Here is a 19352-nt window from a genome sequence, read left to right on the forward strand (position 1 = left end):
GGGGCCCAAGTCTGGGCCCCCTTAAGCCTGTCCCCACCCCGGATAAAATAAAGGGTTGTGTTGAGAATCCAGTGTAAAGATTTCTGCCAAACCATCTATGTGAATCAGTTAAAGCTGAATTATCGTGGTGACCCCTGAAGGGATATGCCGAAAGATGAACCACAGCTAATGCTACATTCACACCGCCTTCAGCAATGCACATTCAAGTGGCCACTTCCAATGAAGAATCATTCATAATGCTCACATTCACGGATAGTTATGCGAGTTTTCATGACCCTTTTGGTGCTCTATGTACAAAATGTTTAGCCATTGAATGTGTGTTGCAAGCTCATGTTGCAAGTTAAACTAGAGACTCGGATGTGGTAGTGAAAGGCGTGCCTTTGAATTCATGGGAGTGCTGACAGTTTGCAAATTGATCATGGAGCAGAATTGCATTAAAAGAATTGCGTTTTCTGTGCGGTCGGAATTGTATGGCATCATGTTTTTTTTATATCATAGTTGAGCTGGAAAACTAAAAACCTGGAGCAAGAATTTAGAGATTTGCACCGTTTCAGCATTTCTCCCAAATCTTCTTCCAACTGGCATACATAGGCAAGTAAACCGTAAAATAAATAAATAAATAAATAAATAAGTTACTTCCCCCATTTAGCACATTCCTGAATGCATGTGACATGCCTGGTGCGAGCATATAATACAGCCAACTTTTCTGCCCTACAAAAGAATTGTACTCCCTCTTTTTTACCCATGACAATCTTGGCAAACATACACAGACATTCAGCTAGGAGAAAATAAGCATGTCAATGAAATTTATCTGATCCTTAAATTTACAAAAAGAAATGTCCAGATTGTCTTGATGAATTGCTTACAGTACCAACTTAATTACAGGCCCCGGAATGGAATTTTAACGAAGGGAGTAAAAAATATTTGAAATGTGTCTTTTTATTGTTTTATTGTACATTAATATCACTGCCTTGTCTCGATGATACATTTAAAATATTTTGTTAATTTATTTTCTTCCAAAATCCATATAAAAATAACTTTTTCTCCACCATGAAACAGATTTAAGTTCATTGTTTTTATTTAAGTTCTCTGCGTTGCATCTTTTTTTTGGTATCCATCTGTGGGAAAGATGCAGACAAAATAATTTACTCAAAGGATGTTTGCAGGGTTGGTGTGTAAAAGAGCATTTGAAGCAGGAGAAGACATCAAAAGTTAGGCCTGGAGGGCAACTTCACGCTGATATGCTAAACAAGTCACGTCCCCAGTGTGTCTGAACATCACAAACTGCTTATTCTAGAAAAGAGTTTAAGTGCAATTAAATGTTCCATTAAATGCTGCTGTTAGTTATTCCAACACAGTCAGCACAATTATCTTGTACTCAGTTATGGCACATTAATAATTACCCCACCAACTGATCCTTTTCATTTACATATCATTTATAGTGCAACTTCCGTGGTTTTTTTAAATTTATTTATTTATTTATTTTTACTTCCTTTTAGCAAAACATGCCCAGTGAAAAGTTAAATATGGACAAATGTATGAAAAGGGTTTTGTTTTTTTTGGGGGGTGGCGTGGTTGTCAAATGGCTGACTTTTCTTGTGTTTCTGAGCCCCACTGGGTTCTTTTTAGCAGATGGCCACATTTTCATGCACAGAAGAGTCATCTCCAGATTTGCATTTGGTCAATTTTCCCCTTTAAGTTGGACATCTGTCTGTTGTAGAATTTAATTTGACAGTCCCTGTGGAAGCTGTTTGGTTTTTAATTAATTGAGTTAGTGCATCAATAATGAAGAAAAAAAAGGAGTTAGTGGGGGATATTTTTCTTTTCTTATGGAGGCTCTGTCTACATGTCCTGTTTAAATCTACAAGGCTACATTTCTGTGGTAGTATAGTGAATAACAGATGCCCTGTTACAGTTTCATTTTCACTGGAGGTATTGGATGTATACTATACAGAGCTGCCAGCTTGTATTCCCCTTCATGTCTCTCTGAACTGTATGCTCCCCATTGACCTTGTAGCTGTCAAAAGTACACATCAACTAAAGGCAACTTCTTTGCCCGTGGAGGCAGAACCCTTCCTTTTTCCTTCTGGCTGGATATCCGCTTGTTGTCATTAATTTATGAAGGAGATGTGGTTACTGTGTATTGACCTTTGGGAAAATATTAAAACCAAACACAGTTGTGATGTTTGGCAATAATTCACTAGTGACATGAAGAGATGGATCTCCCTTCAGGATGGCAGTTTATCTTTGGTGTTCCTGGAGCCTGGGTGTAAGCGTCCTCTACATCAAGCTTTTGTCAGCCAAGATTGAGTTTAGACAGTAAACAATCATATCATGAGCTCTAAGGATAGGATGGCTTGTGCAATATTTCATTATGTATCTGTGTTTTGTTTTTACTTCAGATTTTACAACTTTAAAGATATGCAGCAAAGAGTTGTGAAATACTTGCCAAAGGTTTGACGGCAAAAGTAAAAACAGAATTTTTCTCAGATCAAGCTTTTACTTCCTTAGAAGATTTTGGGGAAAATCCAGAGCATTTATTATTTAATGGGTTTTTTTTGGCATTCAATTTTTATTATATATTTATTTATTTAATCTCTTATTTAGAAAAAAGTTAAATTACTCAATTGGAAGTATCATTTTTCATTTGACCATTCGGTTTACCTCATGTTTATCTTACCAGTAAATCAGATTTGCAATGATCACACCAAGCATGTGATGCGCTAGCATGTGGTGTTCACACTAGAGATGCACTACTGTTTACTAGCGCATTTCTGCTACCTGCAGTTGGAAGAGACTTAGCGCAAAATGTTGAGGCAGTGAAAATCTTGCAAATCTTGCTCCGGGCTTTTTGTTTCTCAGCTCTATTCACATATATATGAAAGACTTGGTGTCATATAATTCCGGCCAGGCATAAACCGCAATGAGTCAGTTGGCACTTCCATGAGTTAAAAAGGACACTACCCATACGTCACTACCAAATCTTCTTTCTCTTTCGGCTTTTCCCATCAGGGGTCGCCACAGCGAATCATCCTTTTCCACCTCACTCTATCATGGACATCTTCTACCCTAACATTAGCCAACTTCATGTCCTCTGTTAAGACATCCATGTATCTCCTCTTTGGCCGTCCTCTTGCCCTCCTGCCAGGCAGCTCCATCTCCAACATCCTTCTACCAATAAATCCACTATCCCTCCTCTGAACATGTCCAAACCATCTCAGTCTGGCTTCTCTGACTTTGTCGCTAACACAGGCAACATGAGCCGTCCCTCTGATGTACTCGTTCCTTATCCTGTCTAACCTGGTCACTCCTAAGGAGAACCTCAACATCTTCATCTCCGCTACCTCCATCTCAGCCTCTTGTCTCTGTCTCACTGCTACCGTCTCTAACCCATAGAGCAGAGCTGGTCTCACCACTGTCTTGTACACCTTCCCTTTGAGTCTTGCTGGCACTCTTCTGTCACACAACACTCCTGACACTTTCCTCCACCCGCTCCAACCTGCCTGCACTCGCCTCTTCACCTCTTTTCCACACCCCCCATCACACTGAACTGTTGACCCCAAGTACTTAAACTCCTGCACCTTCTTCACCTCAGTCCCCTGTAACCTAACGCTTCTACCTTGATCCCTCTCGTTCAGACACATGTATTCTGTCTTACTACGACTGACCTTCATGCCTCTTCTTTCCAGAGCAAACCTCCACCTCTCTAGCTGTTCCTCCACCTGCTCTCTACTCTCACTGCAAATTACAATGTCATCCGCAAACATCATTGTCCAGGGAGATTCCTGTCTTACCTCGTCTGTCAGCCTGTCCATCAGCATAGCAAACAAAAAAGGACTCAAAGCTGATCCTTGGTGTAGTCCCACCTCCACCTTGAACTCCTCTGTCTGACCTACAGCACATCTCACCACCGTCATACTTCTCTCATACATGTCCTGAACTACTCTGACATACTTCTCTGCCACTCCAGACGACCTCATACAGTACCACAGCTCCTCCCTCGGCACCCTGTCATACGCCTTCTCTAAATCTACGAACACACAATGCAGCTCCTTCTGACCTTCTCTGTACTTTTCCATCAACATTCTCAAAGCAAAAATGGCATCAGTGGTGCTCTTACGGGGCATGAAACCATACTGCTGCTCACAAATCTCCACCTTCTTCCTAAGCCTGGCTTCCACTACTCTTTCCCACAGCTTCATTGTGTGGCTCATCAACTTTATTCCTCTATAGTTGCTGCAGTTCTGCGTGTCACCCTTGTTCTTAAAGATCGGAACCAGAACGCTTCTCCTCCATTCCTCAGGCATCTTCTCACTCTCTAAAATCCTATTGAACAACCTTGTTAGAAATTCCACTGCTGTCTCTCCTAGGCACTTCCATACCTCCACAGGTACGTCATCAGGACCAACGGCCTTTCCGCTCTTCATCCTTTTCAGAGCCTTCCTAACCTCATCCTTTCCAATCTCTGTTACTTCCTGCTCCACAACAACCACATCTTCCTCCCTTCTTTCCCTGTCATTTTCCTCGTTCATCAGCTCCTCAAAATACTCCTTCCATCTTTTCTGTACACTCTCCTGGGTTGTTAGCACCTTTCCATCTCTGTCCTTAATCACCCTTATCTGTTGCACGTCCTTCCCATCTCTGTCTCTCTGTCTGGCTAGTCTGTACAGACGTCACTACCATACGTCACTACCAAATCCCTGATCAAAATTAGTCAAAGTTCAACCTAATTTAACTTTCAACGCCATTCAATGGCCATGAAGGTCGTAGAAACTTTTGCATTGGATAGAAACTTGCGTAGGAACGGGTAAAGACCATAGTTTTGAATGGAATGCATAAGACTTTTCATTGATAGTGGTCGCTTGGACATACAATGCAAAGGCTGGAGTGAACATAGCTTCAGACGCAAATTAAATTGTTACAACAAAAGACAACAAATTTTTTTTTTTTGTGTACCAAGTATTGACTTTCAGAGGCGAGCTGTGCTATGCTGCAAACCACGAGGCAACATTTGCCCAACTAGACACTTTGCCTTCCCCAAAATCTGGTATTGGAGGTTTCAGTGTATCAGTTAGGACCCAATGTCTGAATATCAGAGATCATTGTTTGGCTCTGCTCTGACAAAAGCATTTGGGTGTATTTTGATATTTATCTGCTGCCAAGCAGAGGCAGGTAAAGCAACTACAGCTTGTACTCAAATCAGAATATTGTTACTCTAGTCTAAAATAATTTTGTTCTTTACCTTTTGACATCCCTTTAGGGGTCAGCTCAGCGAATCAGCTTTCACTGAGTCACACAGGTGGTTTGGCAGAGATTTTTACGCTGGATGCCCCTCCTAACACAACCCTGTATTTTATCCGGGCTGGCGAACTGCACAGGGGGACCTAGACTTTGCCCCCCATGTGGCTACATAGTTAGGCAGTAGCGGAAAGGGTCTTGGCCAAGGACCTACCCTGGATGAAGCTTATTGTGCCCTCTGAGAATCGAACCGTAATTTCATGACATAGTCCTGCATTTAACCAACTGAGCAATCCTGCCACTGTTACTCTAAAATAATATCCTTGAAAACTAACTTTGTACAAAAGTTAATGGAAAGAAAAATAATTGAATCCTGAATGAGAGTTAAAAACCTTAACATCCTTTGTGTCTTTTTCTCCCCACATCCCCTATTTTCTGTTATTAGGAGCAGAGGGGAGAGAAAAAAAGAAAACTTAAAACATTGCTTGGGATTTATAAATAAATAATCACCTCTAATTGAAAAGCACTCATTTTTAATTTCTCCAAATGCCAAATCCATACAAGTTTGCACCCCCCTCCCTACCATTTTTAATTTATCTGAGATATTGTAGTAGATGATGAACTTAAAGTTCAGCAATGTTCTCCAGGGAGCATACTGAACTATTTTGAAACTTTAATCTCTTTATAAAAGAAAAAAGAGCAATTAAAACACAAAAAAGAGTAAATGCAAAAAGGTAAAACTAAACCCCAAATATGCCAAGACAGAACTGTATGTTGGTCTTTCAAGACAAGTACATGTGTTGATGCTATGAACACTGGAGCTGTTGCCTGTGACACATAAAGAACACTCGCTCTTTGACCTACTGTAACTCTTCGACCTCTTATGCAATCATTGTAAATCAGCTGGTTCTGACGCGGAAAAAAGTGGCTTTGCATTGACATGCAACACAATATGAATGTCAAGTGTTGTATACCAGCGCAAAGCCAATTTTCTCCATGATAGAATAAGCTGATTTATGTTGATTATCTAAGCAACTAACCACTGAAAAGTGTTGCATATCAGCGCGAGGCTGCTTTTCTCCACCTCATAATCCACTGGAATTACTTTTATTACTTAAAACAGTTACGGTAGTCAAAAGAATGTCAACACTGAAGCTAAAGCTCCGGTGTGAAATGGTTGACCAGATGAACACACTTTAGCTATGTGATTTCAGATTGATTTAAAGGCGTTTTTATTTGTATTTATTGTTTTAAACATTTCTTTTATATGACGATTTAATTTGAGTTGAGGGTTAAGATAGACCTAACTAAATTCTGATCTGATTTCATGAGTTTGGGTGTTGATTTTGAAATCTCTCTGCATACTTTTCATGTTTGCAAAAGCACAGAGATATAGGAATAACCATGGAAATATCATGGTTTAATAAAACGGCAGCAACACTTGTGCTTGGTCGACAATTAAACGTTATTGGCATGTCAAAAATCTGAAAGAAAAACTGAAGATATTTAAACCTCTAAATGCAAAATGTAGAATATAAGCCTTTTGAAAATGTGTTTATAAAATTCTACCATCTTAAATGAAAAAATAAAAATATAAAAACAGACAAATTGGCACATTTTACATGACTGGGACATCCTGTTTACTCTGCAACACAATTATTTCCACTTCAAAGTTAGATCTTTGCTCCTATTTCGTCCTTTTTCCAAATGAGAAGAGCCACCCTCTACATTTTCCTGAAATGAATTTCACAGTAATTGTAACCACTGTTTCTAAAGGCCATTTCAAATGAACATGACTTGGTAATATTCTTTTTATGTCAAAGAGTGACTGTATTAAAGACTTCACAGGCCAAGTTTAGTAAAATGGCCACATTATTGAGCACACAATATTCACTGTGCAGTAATTGCTTGCACCTTAATGCATTAGTCTATGATTAATTTTGACAGAATAATGGCCTTATAGCTGGAGAAAATTGAAGAAGTTTCCATAAAAATAATACTTGCCTTTTTGTTCGCTTTTATAGGCTTATTATATTCAGTCAACCCACTGAATCACAACATTTTATTTGTAATAAATGGGAATATAAAATTTGTAGTAGAATAAATCCAGCGGGAATATGTAGTGGGGTCTAATAGATCGGCCGACTAGCGATGGAGCTGAGTGGAGCTCAGGATCAGTTATCTGCCTAAACAGCTTCCGGAGGCACATTTGTACAAGAGGATGCTTTATTCTCGGCACAGGGAAAGGTAAAGGGAACTTACAAGCACGAGTAAAAAACAAATTAACAACAGATGTTATGAAAGAAGCCTCACCCAACCTTCTGCTCTGTAAAAGCAGCTCTCATATAGATCTTGTTTTTCGAAATGCTGGCTTGGCTACGGACTCATGAATTCTGCATCTGTTTCAGAATGTTTTTCATGAAGATTTCTTTTGTCTATGTCAGTCAGACGATGTCAGAAATCCTTGAGGACAAAAATTACTGAGCTTTATACTGGTACTTTCTTCATATGTAGTCAAATATATATTGTACATGTACTTTTTCTTAATTATGATTTGATCTTTTATTGCTTATCTGATGTCAGATTTTTCGGGACAGCAGTCAGAGCAGAGGTATACCCAGACCTCACTCTCTCAAAAACGTCCTTTAATTCTCCATAGGGTGGGGGTGGGGAGGTAAGTACGGATGCAGCTTGTGACCATAGGTATCATAGATTGACCAGTAAACTAAGGTCCTTTTTCATTACAACGGATCAACACCAGTCTCATTACTGCACTTGCTACACTTATCTGCCTGCCAATCTCACACTTTATCCTTCCCTTACTTTTCAACGAGACCTCAAAGATATTTGAGTTCCTCCACTTGGAGCGAGAGCTTTCACCTATCTGGAGAGGTGAAAAAACACTTTTTCCATGGCCTCCTAATGTCTTACTTCAATATGGCAGGTAGGGGATCATTCCCAAAGCAGAGTTACAGAACCCCTGGCTGCACTTAGTCAGTCAGCCAAAGTCCGACATCCCCTGGGAACAGGTTCGACATATGCCTTACAGGGGTTGACCCGTACAGGTGCTGCAGGTTTTTGGGTTGTCTGGGCCCATATAGTCATAGAGGTGCAGACGCATCTTTAAGGGTGTGTAGGTATGTCTTGCAGTTCGCTTGTGGCTGGTGCTGCCAACTTAAGGATTGTCACGAAAATAAAACGTATGACTGTCATGCTGGTGGTAAATGTATTGTGAAGTATTTGTAAGGATAATGTAAGTTACACACACTTACAGTTGATGCTGTCCTGCAGTGCCCTAGCGCCACACTGTAGTCATTAGCAAGGTGCACACCCGGGCTCCATACTGACCGTGCGCTAATGCTTGGGGTGTGCAAGTGATGCGTAAGTGCCGTAGGATGCCTTCAGTATGCCCACACAAACTACACTCTGTTTAATTTCCTCATTTCTGACAACTGGACTGAGAGGAACGAGCACCCAACACATGAGTCTTTACTTACATTCTTACGTTGAATGTTTGTTACAATCTTAAAATATGTTGCCCGCAGAATGCCCGTAGATAAAAAATAGTGCATGAACTTTCTGGAACTGGGGGCTCATAATATCCATCTTTGATATTTTAGCAGGCCACCTGCGTGCATTACTGATAGCAATATGAACCAGACTCCTATACATCCTCTTGGGGCCCTGAATTCTCACCTTTCTAGAATACCTCCTAAAACAAGTTGGAATGCTTTATCCAAAATGTCCCGAATCAGAAATTTTACTTTTGGCCACATTCCTTCGTAGTGCCCTGGAGTTGACTGTTCAATGGAGACTACTGTGATCTGTCTGTAGTTTGACTGAGCTTGTCTAACTAAGAACTAACGGTCCATCATTCCGTACATTTGCCTCCTTGTGATACATGTCAACCCTTATACTCGGAAAATGTTTCTACTAATTTTACCTGCATTGCAGTTTTCTCTTGTTTTTTCACTGATTGCCTGTAAGTGATGCAATTGTACAGTAAGGACGCATGGAGTGTGCATTAATGAGGAGACCGTATTCTCCCTGGACAGACTGGTGAATGCCACGCAGTTGGTGCCAAAGTAGCTGTTTCTGCCAACTTGTTTGGCATCTCACTCGATGTCACTGATCTGCTTTTTTTCTTTTTAATATGTTAAAATGTCTCTTGGGATGAGATAAAGTTGTTCTTTCTGTATGTGTGCACTCCCTTGTAAACTGCTTCAAAAATCTTCATCAGCTGCAGTAAAAATAAAAAAATTTCTCCGATCCAAAGGACTGATATGATTCCTATCAGTTTCTTCAAAGAAAAAAAAAGCTAAGATTTTTCTTCTCTTGGTTGTCAAGTTGTTAAGTAATATTTGAAAATACCAATGTTCATAAGTCATCGGATGGAGATATAAGAGGTTAAATATGCTGAGCCAGAAAAGTTTATTTTTATTTTTTATGTATTGTTTAGGGATAGGCGATATATCGGCTCCAGTAACTGAATCGATTGATATTTACATAATTTCAGTTTATCATGTCTGTCAAATATTAAGTAATCTACCAATATATATTGTTTTCAGAAACACTTTATTTTTAAACTGTAAACTTGCTCCTAATAGATTGGGAAGCTTATGTTTACAGTCGTAGCCAGTAATTAACTGTTTTACGTAAATGCAAAAGTTTTACAAGTATCCCAACTTTGTAAAAGTTGGGATCATACCCTAATTTAATTTTTTCAAAGAAGGACCATAAGTTTGAAATGTAAACGCATTCTTATTTGTACAAACTTTACTTCTTTCCTAATTATTTTTTACAAAATAATTTAAGTAATTCATCTTTGTCATGTGCTTTATTGATATTGCAAGATTCTTAATTCTATCTGATAAAAGGTTGGAACCGGATATTGATAAATCATGCTATAAAATGGTTACAGTAGAACAGGGGTGGGATAATATAAGTTTGCTTCCTTCCAATCCCTGTCAAGCAATATTTATTAATATGTCTAATTATCCAAAGTTTGATTAGTTATTGTACGAATGTATAACTGATGATTTTACTGTTTTTGTGTATGATTCCTATTTGATTGCTTGGAATAAACCATTTCAAATCAAAAAATCAAATCAAAATTATAGTAATCCACACAACACAGCTCATCCATGCTGGAAATAGCTCAGCATTCAAGGGAGGCTTCATTTTTAATGAATCCTGACATTCATATCTTTTGAGTCATGTTTTATCTTAAAAGTTTTAAAGTGTTTAGTGTTGCAGATAAAAAATACAAACAACTTTAACCATTATTCATCTCGTGTGTTCATGGGTTACTGTTAAAAGGGCTGCTAGTTTGTGCCTGTGCAGATTTGTAGCCCTATTTCATAGTTCGGATACGAGTTTAAACCAAGAAATTAAATAATCCTAGTGTGCTTTTAGAATTAAAGGAGACAACTAATTTTGGATTTTAGGATGCGATAATTGTCAGAGGGTAGTATGAAACCAAAACGCTGTGATGAATTTGACAGATGAAACCCACTCGTGCTCATTACAATTTACACCTGAGAGGCCTAAGGCAACTCAATTTCCATCTTACTGACTCACAAAATCATTAGTAGTAGTTGTGTACCATCTCTTTTCACATTTAATTCTTTTTGTTGCTTTCTTAATCAGTATGGATTTTCATTGTGTGCTTGTGCTTTCCTCCTTTTAGGTGACCGAAACAAGGACGGGTCCTCTCGGATGCAGTAACTATGACAACCTCGACTCTGTCAGCTCCGTTTTGGTTCAGAGCCCTGAAAACAAGATTCATTTGCAAGGTTGGCCATCCATAATTGAACTCTCCCAATTTCTGATGGAATTGTCACAGTGTCTGTTCTCTGGCAAGCTTATAGCTGCAGCATGAGGGTGTCAGAACAAATTTAGCTTCAATCACTCTTTCAAATGTTTTTTTTTTCTTTTCTTTTTTCAACGCATGCTTTCACAGGCAGTGAAGATTCAAAACAAAAGAAACACAAGTGTGCTGTAAAAATAAAACAAAGTGAATCTCTGTATATTGCATATGATGCCAAGCATATGTCAAACGTGGCAAAAGAACATGTAAAAGAAGAGTGCCAGTCCAGCATAAAGTGATTTAGAGGCCTTGCAATGCAGCTGCCATGTATGTGCAGTTTGTGTAAAGCTCAAAGACCTTCTACATAGTTCCCTGTCCATTCATCCATGCCTTTGTCATGTTTCGGTCCTTGCCTCAGGTCTCCAGGCAATACTCCCCGTGTATCTGAGAGCCAGGTTTGTGCAGGCTGCTCTCAGCTACATAGCCTGTAATGAGGAAGGACAGTTTGTGTGCCGGGACAATGACTGCTGGTGCCAGTGTGCCGTCGACTACCCACGCTGTAATTGCCCTGAGGTGCATCTGAAGGCTATGGAAGCCAGCTTACTGCAAATCCAAGATTCCTGGTACACGGCCAACCAAGAATTTGAGGAGTCAGGTCAGTGTTATCCTTCTTGCACTCATTCAACAACAGTGACACCTCTCACTGGCTACAATTTACAGCCGATTGTTAGAGGAGCCAACTGGCAGAGGCAGAGAGGAAAAGATGAAAAAAAGAGACAATTGGATCTTGCAAGATCAAAGAAAAAAGGAACACAGAAAGGAGCAGAAAGAACATCAATATGCACAAATGTTAACAGTTTTATTGCTCATATACCTAGAAGAGATGCCAGGCTTTACAACACATCAAGTTGAATAAATTGTAGTGGTTTTCATCAGTGTTCAATTTTCACAAATGAATGCCTAGATCCTTTTTGAGAAACATTTTACCCTCCAACTACCACAATAAAAGTCGCACACTGACAAAAAAAGCTGTAAACACAATACAGTCATAAACGCTCCCTATTGATCGCTAACATCCCCCTTAGTGGCAAAAGGCAGTCGGAGATATCAAAAGCAGGACTGAGTGAATGGAAGCAGCAAAGCCAACTATGTTCTACTTATTAATTTGACATCCCGGAGTGCGGATTGTCGTATCGCACGGCCCTCATCCCTGACATCCTAACAACCGCATTCTGGTGCCAGTTGAGCCTCTTTGCTTGCAGGGTAAGCGGTTTGGTTCAATAATCAAAGTCCAGAAAATGGAAAAAGGGCCACTTAAAACTAAGGGTCATAGGTTCCACAGTGATTAAAGCCTTTTCTTTCATAGCCCAAGGAAAAGCAGAAGTGTATAAATGAACACGTCAAAGGAAATAAACTTCTACATCATCACACAATTTGAAAAGCAATATCGCGTGTTTTAATCTATGATAAAAACATTTTCATTTTGGGAAATGATGCAAAAAATGTGAATAATAACACTTCAACACTTGTTTTTTTCTATTCTCCTTTTTTTCCCTAATTCAAGCCATATTGCTACACTCAATCCAGGCTTCATTCGATTTGTTAACATCAAAGCTTATCCCCCCTGAAAAGCATTAAGCATGTGCAGTCTCACCAGTATTTTCAGCAGACAAGTACAAGAATGACTAGTAAAACACTGCATAAGTTAGATATCAGTTTTTTTGGTGCAAGCAGCTTCTTTATCTGTCCTCTGTCAAAGTAAATGCCTTTGTTGGAAAAAAAAGAATAAACAAAATCCACTGCTTCCTGGTTTAAAGACCCATTAAGATGAAAATCAGGTTTTTGGTGTTTGTAACATGTTCTTGTGGCATTATTAAGCTTAACATTTCATTTCTGAGTATTTCTTTTTTCAAATCATTGCAAATCAGAATCAGATGAAAAAATACAATTGAAGTAGCTTCAATCGGCAGGCCACAACTTCCCTGCTCTACTCCATTACAATGCACCCACTTGTATCAGACTAGATACATGTGTGTCTTTGTTTTCCTTTTCTGAGCTGGAATCTGGCTCAAAACTGTACATCTGGATAGCTCCAATATTGCTCACCACTTTTGTTGCACCAGTTATGATAAGTTGGGGTGTGACGGTCTGTCCCGCCCACAACTCAGATATGAATTTTTAATGAACTACTGCCACTTTGCAGAAACTATGTCCTAGAAAACGACATCTTAAATCTAAAGATGATTGGAGTGAGACTTTAAAAATCTTTGAAAATGGGAAAAAACTCAGCAATCCTTCACAACTAAAACAGAAACTTCTTAATAAATCCAAGAAGCTATGGTGTTACTTTGTGACAGCAAAACTGACACAATTTCAAATTTTGCCCAATGAGTGATACGATTACCAACCTCAGTGTTACACCAGTTACATCAGCTTGTCAGAGTCCAACATTTGCCTAGATGAGTGGATCGAAGTGCCCACCATTGACTTTATGCAAACTGGACTAAGTGAGTGTGACGTCACATTTAGAAAATGATTTATGTTCATGACATTTTGGCTTCTTGGAACCAGATACTTCCTATTCTATGGTGGCAAACCATAATCTATGGTGGAAACTGAAAGAAACATGCCCTATCAAAATACGTTTTTTTGAAAGAATTTAAGGAGGATTTGTTAAATAATTCTTACAAACAAAGGAAAAATTGGATTTTGACAACCTCCCAATTTTATCTAAGGATAAAAGTAATTTTGTTCACGATTTTAAACTGAAGCTAATTTTGAGGTCTTATGGTGTGGTCCATCCCATACAACGTTTGACAAATGGCTTTCAGCAAAAAAATATGAGTTTGGTCTCATTATTAATAAACTTAGCTCCATGCACAGAGCTCAGAGAAAACCTTTCTGCCTATATTGCTGCTGCAGTAAGAGCAGCAGTTGATTATCACATAGTTTGTCAATAACTTAAGCCACCAGAGACCCTGAAAAGTGCAGTTGGCAGAGCTGTATTTAATAAAGGAATATTATCTCCCCAAAACCCCCACATGCATCTGCTTGTACACTCTATCTTCCACAGGAAAAGTCACATCAGAATCAGAAATTGTTAAATGAGGTTCCTGCAGTCGCTTGATGGCAGATATGATTTGCTTTGATTTCACACTGTGCGCAATGTGTTTTATTAAAGAGGTTCTTAGGCTCTTCAGCTGTGTCAGACTATCACCACTTTTAATAATGTTTCATTGGCCTTATGCTCTTGTTCACAGGACTGAAGTGAAATTGTGTGAGAAAAATCAAATTAGCAGCCATTGGCTCGAGTCAAACATTTGATAGGGGAAACTATACCCTTTTGATCATGCGTAGTATTTTTTGGTCTCAACTGTTAATAGATTCAGCATTTAAAAATGAATGCGGTACCGTAGTCATAAATCGCTGTAATAACCTTGATTTTAATTTATTTATTCCCTCTTCCTGGACCTGACAGAGTCTTCTATTTTTAAAAGCAGAAGGGAACACTCTTCCTGTTAACTGGCTGACAAGATGATAATGGTGGTTAGATTGCAGGTTTCAAGGGACAAGATCATGTTGTTCGTGTGATAAAATGATGGTTAGGCTAAGCTCTAATACTTACAACTAGATTTTTGTCTTTCACAAAAAACACTGCATACATTTTTTCTCCCCTCTTGTTTTCCCCATTTTGTCCCTCCTTCTAACTTGTCTCCAGCCGTTGTGATTTTTGACTGCGTCTCACGGGGAATAAAGCTTCAATAACTCATACGAGAGCGATTTTTAAAAGCCAGATGTTGCGCACAATCCAGACTCAAATATGCCACATCCATCTGTGACTCACAATTCCTCTAGTCTTTAGAATAAATGCATTTGTGAATATGCTATTGACATCAATTGCCACAAAAAATAAAATGAACAAATACATGAATAACACCTGACATTTTTTTTTATATCCTCAACATTATGTTATATTCACCGTTAAGTATTAGCATGAAACAGCTACAGTATTTTCACAACCATAGGGTGTTTTCCGTCTCTTGTTTTCCTCTTGAGAATTTGTATATGAGAGGAAAAAATTAAAGTAATGAGAATAGTGAATTCCTTTTTCAAATAATATAGGCAATGAGTATTTTAATTTAATTACAAATTTGATCCAGTAATTAAGTAAAGTAGTTAATTACTTTTTAGAAGTAATTTACCCATAACTGTTATTCATCATAGACATTTGTCGAAAATCTGCACATATTACGCAAAGTTTCTCTGGATTTTCATGAAGCCATATTTTAAATAATACATTCATAGAGTCTGCATCATCCATGCACATTGCAAATAGTTTTATTCTTTATGCTCTTCTCCAAAAAAGCCACTCAAAAAAAATGAAATGAAATAATAATAATAAAACCAAATTAAACTATTCTTTAGGCAAAAAGTTTTTTTTTTTTTGTTTTTTTTTTTTTTAACAATCTCAAAAACAGATAGCAATCTGCTCACATCTGGCATGCCACTGTTTTATCACCCTGTTACTGCTGGTATCGCATCCCACTCATGTAGGAGTTCAGTATTATGCTAAATCTAAACCAAACAGCCAGGCATTGCTTCACCTTTCCTCATGACTGGGACACTGCTGTTTTATCTCTAAAGCCTTAATCACATGCACATGAATTGGAGTTGACCCGTATGGGTGCTGTAGGTTTTGGGTTGGCCGGGTCCATAGAGGGTCATCTGCAGGAGCAGCCATCATGAAGCATTTGCAAAGATAATGTCATTTACTGGCACCTATGACGTACAAGTAATGCTGTCTTACGGAGCCATTAGCGCCCCACTCTTATCATTAGTGAGGCAGAAGCACTGGCCGTCCACAAATGCCAGACGAATGGAGTTTGCACGTGATATATTAGTGCCTGAAGGATGCCCGTATTATGTCCACACAACATATTCTGATTGTCTAATTTCTTCATTTCTAAGCACACACTTGTTACTTCAACAACAGTAACGGGCCCCTTTCAGCATAGCGCAGGTTTCCGGGAGCGTGAAAAAAATCCAAAAAGTGTTTGCTGCGACCTATTGTCCATTTTCTCTCTACGGGCTCACCAAGTAGCCTACAAACGTAACATAATGTTTGGGTCACTTGCTTGCTGCGTAATGTTTTTTCTTCCCATTTTTACCAACACACAGCCCGTATCCACCCGTAAACATAAGCCACAGCTCCTCAATAATGTAGACCACTGCTGAAGGTTATCTTTGGAAATGTTTCTTAAATTGCAAACTACGGATGCAGCAACAGTCGTGTTGTTTTTCTCTTTTGGCAAAACAGAAAATCCTTTAATCTATTAAGACAGTTGAATCACCTGAAAATGTTCACAGGAGCACGGAAGAGTTGTTGCATAACCATGAGGAAGGCCAATGATTCCTAATTTGTTTTCTAATCAGATGCTTCATTGTCAACATAAGGTTAACTAATTACAAACAGCCGCATGGTCATTTTTTCATAATCAGACTTGCAGATGCTTTGATTTTCAATACAGCCAATCATAATTGTCATGATGATGGTGCTGCTATTGGAAGCCTCGTTAATGTAATCTGTTTACTATGCGCTGTGCATGCAGCAAACTGTTGCAGGGCTGACAGATTATGTCCTCTGTGCTCCCTGACCATCCTGCTTTCTCCCTGACAGACTTGTGGACTAAGCTCGCTTGCTGACGGCTGTTCATTACAAAAGAAATATCGCCCCATCCCATCTTTAATCCTTCCTTTTTTTCTGTTTGCATTTTTCTTCTTCAGCTCGCCCCGTAGCTACAGACATCCTGTGACCTCTAAAAACCAATTCTCCCATTTGTTTTGTTCTGAATTGACCAAGTACAGCCTGAACACAGTGTGAAAGCAAGCGTGCCATTGGTGATGGAAAGAGGGGTAATTGACTCTCATCTCACACTCCTCTTTGCCTTCCAGATGAGTTTCAGAACTTTGTTCGAAGGCTTCCCACTTTCTACGCCCTGAACTCATCCGCCATCCAGTACTTCTGGAAGACGGAGGCATCCGTTCATCAGCGCTACAAACAGCTGGAGCTCAGCAGCCAGCAGCTCCTGAGCAAAGCACGACGCATCATCAACAAGCTCTTCACCCTCAGCAAGAGGTGTCAAACCCAGCCCCGAATTATCATGCTGAGGGAGAGGTGAGAAACGCTTTTTCAGCTGACCTTTTTCTTCACACAGATGTGGTTGTGTGATAAGGAAGTGCTGCACCTACTACACATCTGTTACACTATTCATCAAGTGAACTAAGCAGGACCGCACAATAGATGAATGCTTTGAGGTCTCACTGTAGGGTGCTTCAATGTTACACCTCATCACTTGGTCCCAATCCGTTTCAGGAAAAACAAACTTGAAGTTATCAGTCAAATCACAAAACCATAAAAAAAAAATCATTTAAACATTTTTATCTGCTTTTCTTTTACCATACTTTGGGTCATACCATATAAACTGAAAGACTCCATAAGATAAATAAGTATGATTATGTAAAAATTTTGTTTTAAAGTACCGTATTTTCCGGACTATAAGTCGCCCTTTTTTTCATAGTTTGGCAAGGGGTGCGACTTATACTCCGCAGCGACTTATATTAGAAATAAATTGAAATAAATACATTGTTAACCCTCCTGTTATGTTCATTTGTGAGGAACAGAGATGATGTTCCTGGGTCAATTTGATGTATGAGGTATGTTAAGTGTTAAGAGTATGTTAAGTGACTCAGAGAATCAGCAAACTTTTTTTTACAGTAAGATCTTGAAGGCTAACAACATAATATTCTATTTTCCAATGATTTCATAGATTCAGAAATACAATAAAAATGACAACTGTTTCTACAAAAACAGGATGAAAACAGAGTATTAGTTGGCCAATGATGCTTCATGAAAGGAATAAATAAATAAGTTTGAGAAAAAATTACTGTGAAATTATTAGATAAACAGTCTGCTATGATTGTGTCATATAAGGTTGTGAAAGTTAAAATGCGACTTATAGTCCAGTGCGACTTATCTGTGTTTTTTTCTACTTTATAATGCATTTTTGGGCTGGTGCGACTTATACTCCGGTGCGACTTATAGTCCGGAAAATACGGTATTTTTAGCATATAAATTCCCAATGTCATAACTTCATTGACTCTTTAACACCTGAGATGTCACTGGTGAAATTGAAAAAACACACACTTTGAAATACTGTAACCATTTTTCACGATCCTAGTATCCTTGTGTAAACATTTCACTACTGCAGGGGTCGGGAACCTTTTTGACCAAGAGAGCCATAAACGCCACATATTTTTAAATGTAATTTTGAAAGAGCCATACAATAATGTAGCGTCCCTTTCCCACACTGAGGCACGGAGACTTAACCTCTTTTAAGGTTCTTTGTTCTGGTTACTGCAGACCCCTAACAAACGCTGTACAATTAATTCAGCAACTCCTTATTCTCGCCCGCCGAGACGAGACGAGAGCGCTTCTCTCAACTTTTTATTCCCCTGCTCCCGCTCCAGTCCTCCCATTTCCCTTATTCGGCCCATAGCTGAACCCCATTGGTCCAAACTCCCTAACAACAGGCTGAGCGACAGAACAAAGGGCCAATCAGATCACTGCTTGATCGATGCGTTCCATGAACTCCAGAACTTTTAACGAGGCCCAACAGCCAAGTTAAACTCAGTCCGCGACAATATTTTTAAAACTAAAAATACAAATGAATGTGTGCATTTGATGTAATTTTAACACTTTTAAAGTACAATAAGTCATCGTTATGCTGTTGCTAATAAATGATTCGTGGTAGTTTTGCTGATGGTCTTGTCCGGTTGATACGTGGTGAGTTTCTGCTTCATGCAGGCGTTGAGACTTTAAACGTGATCGTAGGTCTGAATGTTCTTTAGATGTGAGACAGACTGATCACATGCAGACCTGGAGCCAAACACACACTCACGCTGCAGTGAGTGACGGGCAGCGGGGTTTACGTTTTTGCCATCCCTGCGCGATTCACCTGCTGCCCCCCCCCCCCCCCCTTCTCCCTCACACATCCCGTCCCCGCAACTGCGCGCTCTTTCTCAGAGACGGGAGCGCGCCGTTTTAGGCACGGCAATTCACAGGTTTCCGGGTGGTACAAACTCTGTGAAATAATAGATAATAGTAAACTGATAGTTTTTTCTCCAAGCAACGCTACTACTGCGCGCCTCTGGCATCGCATCGCGCCCGAGAAGGACTGGTCTAATGAAAAAAAAAGTATAATTAAAGATTTGTCTGCGAGCCACATGTGACCATCAAAAGAGCCAT

The 19352-nt window shown here is 39.3% G+C and overlaps 1 protein-coding gene across 2 annotated transcripts in view; it reads left to right on the forward strand.

Annotated features, from left to right (window-relative positions):
• LOC101162995 (BMP/retinoic acid-inducible neural-specific protein 3) overlaps positions 1-19352 on the forward strand; it is an 89605-nt gene that overhangs the window by 60361 nt on the left and 9892 nt on the right. For both annotated transcript variants that reach the window (XM_004068210.4, XM_020702537.2), the window contains exons 5-7: positions 10928-11033; positions 11466-11702; positions 17000-17222. In XM_004068210.4, the coding sequence (XP_004068258.1) occupies positions 10928-11033; positions 11466-11702; positions 17000-17222 (566 nt within the window). The remainder of the gene's footprint in view (positions 1-10927; positions 11034-11465; positions 11703-16999; positions 17223-19352) is intronic.

This window comes from Oryzias latipes, chromosome 4 (assembly GCF_002234675.1).
Source record: "Oryzias latipes chromosome 4, ASM223467v1".
NCBI classification, from domain to species: Eukaryota; Metazoa; Chordata; class Actinopteri; order Beloniformes; family Adrianichthyidae; genus Oryzias; species Oryzias latipes.